The sequence below is a fragment of the Nilaparvata lugens genome, chromosome 6 (assembly GCF_014356525.2).
Source record: "Nilaparvata lugens isolate BPH chromosome 6, ASM1435652v1, whole genome shotgun sequence".
Taxonomy (NCBI): Eukaryota; Metazoa; Arthropoda; class Insecta; order Hemiptera; family Delphacidae; genus Nilaparvata; species Nilaparvata lugens.
The window spans coordinates 18,789,933-18,797,389 of NC_052509.1; the positions used below are offsets into that span (position 1 = coordinate 18,789,933).

The 7,457-nt window shown below is 35.5% G+C and overlaps 2 protein-coding genes across 6 annotated transcripts in view; one reads left to right on the forward strand and one right to left on the reverse strand.

Annotated features, from left to right (window-relative positions):
- The window catches only part of LOC111048685 (homeotic protein female sterile), an 81,230-nt gene extending 79,622 nt beyond the window's left edge, over positions 1 to 1,608 (reverse strand). For 2 of the 4 annotated variants that reach the window (XM_039430320.1, XM_039430322.1), the window contains exon 1: positions 1,286 to 1,608. In XM_039430320.1, coding sequence (XP_039286254.1) covers positions 1,286 to 1,393 — 108 coding nt within the window. In that variant the 5' untranslated portion in view covers positions 1,394 to 1,608. The remainder of the gene's footprint in view (positions 1 to 1,285) is intronic. The other 2 variants (XM_039430321.1, XM_039430319.1) reach the window with 1 other exon arrangement.
- On the forward strand, positions 1,519 to 7,362 carry LOC111048712 (DNA-directed RNA polymerases I, II, and III subunit RPABC5). Of its 2 annotated transcripts, none has more exons than XM_022334652.2 (3): positions 1,519 to 1,899; positions 2,691 to 2,790; positions 7,149 to 7,362. In XM_022334652.2, exons 2-3 carry the CDS (start codon positions 2,696 to 2,698, stop codon positions 7,255 to 7,257), a joined length of 204 nt encoding a protein of 67 aa, XP_022190344.1. In that variant the 5' UTR covers positions 1,519 to 1,899; positions 2,691 to 2,695; the 3' UTR covers positions 7,258 to 7,362. The 2 variants fall into 2 exon arrangements, with proteins under 2 accessions (XP_022190344.1, XP_039286258.1); XM_039430324.1 differs by having other exon boundaries at positions 1,701 to 2,112.
- Positions 7,363 to 7,457: the final 95 nt, after the last annotated feature.

Here is a 7,457-nt window from a genome sequence, read left to right on the forward strand (position 1 = left end):
CGATAGACTATAATTATGGCATCACGTCAAATTCACAGATATTTGATTTTGTCACGTCAAATTCACAGATATTTGCTATCATCACGTAACATATCGTTTTCAAAGGAAGATAAGAAAGTGTTAGCTTAGCCCCTCGAGAGTATGGTACGGTACCGGTACGTAAACAAATAATTGAAAACGCAAAGGGGTGCAATTTTTTTAGTTTATTATTCCAACTCCCAAAATAATAATACACAAATAGTGTATTATTATTGATTACAAATGCCGTTCTTTTTATGTTGAATAATTTTTTCCAACACCACAGTGAATCTGTTAGTTAGAATCTATTTTTAACCTAATATAGTTAGGTACTACACTTGAAATATACGGCAAATTGGGTGCCCCTCTCCTCTCCACCATAAATAAAAGTCAGCAGATATTGGCAATCTCAATTTAGTTTGATTTTACTATTGAATTACCGGAATATCTAATTATTGTAATCATTCACGGTATTGTATGTAGGTAAAAATTATAAGAAAGCATAACAGAATAAATTTTATGGCTCTAATATTAAATGAATGAGAACAAATCTTCTATTAAATTGGCTGTATTATTAGTTGATGACTCAATCTCCTCTTAATAAATTACCAATTAATGTGTAATGTGACCTATACATTACAATATTCAGATGTACCCACAAGGGTAGAATCGAAAAATTTGTTGAATTTTTGATGGTGAAGAATAGATAAAGTGGGAGGGTAACATGTCTCCAACTATATGAGGGTAATATATCTCCAACATATCAATGAGGTGATACATTCATTGGTGTTACTTTACTGGCCAAGGGGTTGGTGGCAATCTTATTCCAGTAGCCTACATCAGAATTTGTAATACATCTATTTTGGTCGGGTGTGATAGTTCAAATACAGCCAACATATTAAATACGGCAAGCCTGGATTATTTACTAACAGTCCATCATAAAACATGTGGAAGACAACGCATTTATATTATTTATGAGAGATATAAATTATATTTTGTTTATATTGATTAGAATTTTAGAATACAATTTTGATCAGCTAGTTCACAAATGTAATTTGGTAGAAAAGGGATAAAAAAGTCAAATTTAAAATTAACAAATGTACCTATGGGGTTATTTGATAAAATCCTCTGATTTTCTTTTGCTATTTATTAAATGAGAGAATGCCGGTTCCACATAAATTTTTAACCTTCAAGATAAAAAAATATTGTAGCCTAATAATTAATTATTACGGTAGTGATAGATACAAATTCAGCTCAATTTCCTTACCGGAGATAGTTCCGCTTCCCCATCACTCAGATCTATCGAGGGTTGGCCGGGGTGTTTAGACCGCTTGCATTGATTTCTGCACTTTTCACCCAGCTTTGGCGAATTCATGACGATTTGATCATATCAACAACCGTAGAACATCAAAGATTTGGGCAACCAACAAATAATTTAGCACTGTTCAAGTAAATCTTGCACATAAAACTAGAACTGAACGCCCACCGAATTATTGATAACAAACACAAAACTGAACCATTCACCGGAGCAGGAATAGACATGTACGAACAGAACATCATCTGAAGCCCGCACCTGCGCTACTGCGATCTGTGATATCATTTTCAACCCGCGAAAGTCCATACATGATAAACCAGGTTACAAGACCAACCGTCCAGAGAGCAGCACTATACGGAAAAGAAGCCATCAAAATTCTAACCTACAAATCGATCTCGTGTTTACCTTTTTACTGCAAATCGAAAAGTCTGTTCTCTGATGTTTTTGTGGATAGTAGAAAGATCTAGAAAATAAGATTATTTTGGGATAATTTGTTTGCTTGAATTGGTTTAAAAAGAATTATATAACTGTTTGCATTACACAAACTGCGTCAACTACAACTGAAGGTAATTTTTATTACATTGTATGTTCAAAATTGTTTTCTTTGCAATATAACCTAAACTCAGTCGTTATTCTGACCACAGCTAAAACACAATATTTGTTATTTGTGAGATTCTTGTCAAATTTAATATAAATAACATGTAGTTAACAGCTTTTGTTTACTTGATTAATTCTTCTCATGATTTTGATGAGTCTTTGTTTCGATGAGAACTCCAGAAGTAAGTTAAGTTAATGTGGTACAGGCCTGTGCTAACCTAATAATATTCATTGAATCCATGCAATAATTTGTTGTATTCAAACTATTGTTTTATACTTGTTGAATTTTGTAATAATTATTTGGGAGAAACAGTTTTGGGCTGTGTCAGCTTGTCCTACCCCATTCATTTCAATAAATAATTGTGTATCATTGAATCAATGAATAAATTCACATTCCAAGTTTCGAAAATTGTTATTAAATGTATTATTTTTGTTTGAAAAGGGTTATGTTATATTGAGGAGGAATTCCTGAGCTACAACTGGAACGTTTCAATCCGCTTTAGGCCTACAGTGTAGTAGCTACCTAGCTACCTACAGTATAGAAGCTACTTAGCTACCTACAGTGAAGTAGCTGCAGCCGAGCGACTAGAGTTGCTTCAGTCTACCAATTCCATCTCAAGCTTAGATGAACTTTTAAAAAACAGATTAATCTTTATTTTTCTCTTGATTCGGTGTTCTACCTAGATAGAACCTACACATATATTATTTTCTTTTAGAATTAAATTTCGTTTGATGATAAAGTATTTGAAATCTTTTGCAGCAAACATGATCATTCCAATCAGATGCTTTACATGCGGCAAAGTGATTGGCAACAAATGGGAGGCATATCTTGGACTTCTACAAGCAGAATATACAGAAGGGTAATATCATTACCGTAATTCAATTTGTTAATCTTGTAACACTAGACAAAAGTGCTTTTCACATGCAACTTGTGCTCATTCATAAATATATATTCAGACTAGGACCTCCTATACCGGGTGTGGCATCAAAACTTCCTTTTTACTTTCCTTGCCCTACTACCATAGGTAAGGAAAGTATAGCTTTCCAAAAAAAAATAAGGTACCCCAATTTCAAGTTTTCTATACGTTTCAAGGTCCCCTGAGTCCAAAAACATAATTTTTGGGTATTGGTCTGTGTGTGTGTATGTCTGTGAACACGATAACTCCATTCCTAATTAACCGATTGACTTGAAATTTTAAACTTAAGGTCCTTATACCCTGAGGACCCGACATTCAATAAAATTCAATTCAAGATGGCGGAAAAAATGGCGGATAATTACTAAAAAACCATGTTTTTCACGTGTTTCTCGAAAATGGCTCTAACGATTTTCTTCAAATTCATACCATGGATAGCTATTTATAAGCACTATCAACTGGCATAAGTCTCATTTCAGGGAAAATTTCAGGAGCTCCGTAATATTCTTGAGAAAAATGGCGGATAATGACTAAAAAGCCATTTTTTCACGTTTTTCTCGAAAACGGCTCCAACGATTTTCTTCAAATTCATACCATGGATAGCTATTCATAAGCACTATCAACTGGCATAAGTCTCATTTCAGGGGAAATTTCAGGAGCTCCGTAATATTCTTGAGAAAAATGGCGGATAATGACTAAAAAGCCATGTTTTTCACGGTTTTCTCGAAAACGGCTCTAACGATTTTCTTCAAATTCATACCATGGATAGCTATTTATAAGCCCTATCAACTGACATGAGTCTTATTTATGAGAAAATTGCAGGAGCTCCGTAATATTCTTGAGAAAAATGACAGTTACTAAAAAACCATTTTTTCACGATTTTCTCAAAAACGGCTCTAACGAATTTTTTGAAATCTATACCCTGTATAGTCATTTATTAGCTCTATCAACTGACATGAGTCTTTTTCCTGGGGTACTAATGAGGGGTCCACCCAATCCTTGAGAAATGGACTTTGTAACCTCCTTCTCGTGCATGAGGTAGGTTGGTACACGGTTTTTACTTTTTCTTCTTCCATATACCGTGGGTAGTTAGAGCAGTTTATAAAAAGAACACAGTCATAGTCAAGATATTTCATCTGTAGAACAGCTGTTTTGACGAATTTAAAAAAAAATCATCGAATTTCACAATTTACATAAAGGAAAAAGTACTCTGAAAACAATTGTATATACACATATACAGTAGTCTGATCGTAGTTGCAAATATGTTGCCGTCAATCGTCATTATGTTATTCCCCTAAATTATTCTCGTTTGATAATGAGGCTTATAGTTCAATGAGCAAGGAAAGTTGTGTGAGTGTACCACACCAGATTTTTTAAAGTGAACGCCATCCATTCAGGTGATGTCGTAGTAGAGCGAAATTGGTCTCTTCAGAGAGGTCAGACTATAATGGATTCTCCCCGACATGTCCAGTCGCCATCATGCTTTGGAACATTGAGAAGCGCGCATTTGCCGTTGAGACTTATTTTTCGAGCGGATGATCTGTGATCACAACCGAGCGCGCATTTCAAAATCGCTTTAATTCAGCCCCTTTGGCTACTGTCCCGGACCGGAAATCAATATTATTACGTGGGTCACTACGATCAAACTGCGAGTGCGAAAAGACGAAGAACTGAATCCTCTCGGCCCATTAAGTCACCTGAGAATATGGAGACAGTGAGAGTTTCAATGTTGCAATCACCACAGCGTTCTGCGCGCAAACATGCTTTTGCTCTTGGACTTTCCGATCGTTCTGTGAGACGAATTCTTCATGCTGATCTTCTTTTCCATCCATACAAGATGACAATCGGGCAGGAACTTTCTGAACGTGACTTCAATAATTGAGGGAACACTTTCCAAGACGTCTCATCTCAATTAGGAGTGATTTGGAATGGCCAGCCCGATCTCCCGATTTGAACCCTTGTGATTTTTTGTGTGTGGGGGATTTAAATCCCTTGTTACTGTCCAAGGACCCTTCAAGATATTAAGACCAATTTTAGAGTAGAAATTGCTAACATAACGCCTGCAATGCTGGCAGGAGTCATGACAGACGCCAGAAATCGGTTTAATATTCAAAACATTATAATATATGTGTCTACAATACAAGAAATAAATACAAACTTTCTGATCAAAAGAGTTTTATTTACTTTTGAAAAAGGAAGTTTCGCTGCCGCACTCTGTATACTACTACTATACAGCAAGTCCTGTTGAGATCCAAATATTTTACTGAGGTCAATATTCAGTACGTTTCACCAAGAATCTACTATAATAGAGCTACCTCAAGAGGCACAGACAGCCCTTATCTGTCTGATGCCGGCGCCACACTCTTGCCGAGCGTGTACAAATGAGCGCGAAAGTGTACATGGCTACTGCATAAGCACACAGGAGGCGCGCCGCGCCGCCCTTCTTAAATGAATCTTTCTCACTTCTGAAGTCTTCCTCACAGTCCTGGGATCGGGGAATCGTGCTAATATTAGCATTAACGGAGGCGAGCTCGCTCCCTATAGGCGCATTCCAACTTACTTAGATGCTGAGTATTTAACCAGAAGATTATTTTTAATTTGTGAAGCGCAGCGCGTGCCTTCTGTGTTCTTTGAGCTCAACACTTCCTAACGCCACCGTTAATCATATACATCAGCGTACATTCTTTAATTTATGCTGAGGTTGAACACAGACGGTGTCATCATCAGTGACACTCCAAATAAATTCGTGATATTTGACTATATAATCTACTTCCTGCACAAATCAAGTCAATAGAAAACCCAAGAAGATTCAAAACTGCCGCTAAGAACTGGATTATTTCAACTGGAAGACATCATATAGAAAACATAATCTCAAACAATATGTGAGCTCACTTACCCAACGTACGGTATTTGCAGTTTGCACCCCCACCCAGAATCTATTACTACTACTAACACCTACTCTAGTACATTGGTTTCCCATAGTTAAGTAGGTTAATTAACTAATTAAATTCCATATTTTTTTATAGACCCATTTTGTATTGTATTTTAGATATTTTGTACTATTTAGGTTTCAATTGCTTGTTTGTATTTTTTTAAAGGAAATAAATTTATTTATTATTATTTATCTATATACAGTATATAAAAGCGAAATGGCAATCACTCACTGACTGACTCACTCACTCGCTGAACTAAAAATCTACCGGACCAAAAAGGTTCAAATTTGGTAGGTATGTTCAGTTGGCCCTTTAGAGGCGCACTAAGAACGGATTTGGAAAAATTTCCAAAGATATGCCCAAAATCTGCGTTTTTCCAGCATTTTCTCAGTTTTATCGAGAACAAATGAACAGAAAATGTTCAAATTTAGTACGGAAGCTCAGCTAGGGTGTAATAATGTTGAATTAGAAGGAATTTGCAATAATGTCAAAGATACGCCCAAAATTAGCGTTTTTTGCTTTTTCTTAGATTTATCGAGAACAAAAATTGTTCAAATTTAGTACAGAGGTTTAGCTAGTCTACAAATTTTGTGATGAGGTGACTTTAATATTTCATCAAAGATACGCCCAAAATCAGCGTTCTTCCAACGTTTTTCTTAGCTTTTCTGCGTTTTCTCAGTACTTTGACTTTCTGATGGAATGAAGCATGCTCAAATGAAAAATGATCTCATTTTTGGACGATCCAGTCGGGGGTCCAGGCGGAGCCCCCTGGCTTGACGGATATGGCGAGCGAAGCGAGCCTTACGGCTAGTTATTTATATTTGTTTTTTAATCATGAATAAACATGTCACTAAATACTGTGCCATAACTGAGATGCTATACATGGTACTAACTCAAGAAAAAGGTTGAAATTGCTGTGGCTCAAGGGCAGAGACTTTTATCTTGTGACTAAGCCATCTTTGTAGTTTTTTATGAGTTCCAAACCACAGGAAAGTGGGTTTGCAGCTCTGTTTTCTGCATTTAACAGATTTGGACTATTGTATAAACAAAATTAATTTAGAATGCTAGTATAATTACAGAAAAAACAATGATTCCATGATTATTCAATTTGATGGTGATGTTGGATACTTTATCCTGAAGTCAAAATTCTATTGGTACTGTCACTGTGCCGTTGAAAGAATTACTTCGTAAAATATTTCCACCGATCATCCTAACAAAACACAACTCTTATAAAAGCTTAAAAACTTGGAAATCATCTAGATACGGATAGTATCTATAATTCAAATATATATAGTCTATAATTCTATTGGAAATGCACAGTAATATTGTTTTTGGGACGAATTTGTGACAGAATTTCAATATTTTTTTCAGAGATGCTCTGGATGCCCTTGGACTGAAAAGGTACTGTTGCCGGCGGATGCTTCTAGGACACGTCGACTTGATCGAAAAACTTCTCAATTATGCTCCTCTTGAAAAGTGAAAGACATTACTTGAATTTGTTCTAATACACCTTCTTTTTACCTTTGTTTTAAGCTATGACAATTTGAATGTAAATACCTAATAAATAAAGTACTGTATTTGTAAATTATTATTTTACTTTCATCCCTCAATACTTCACTCAAGAAAGCGCACTAATAATATTGAATGAAAATTATTATAAAAAAATTAAACAACTAGTAC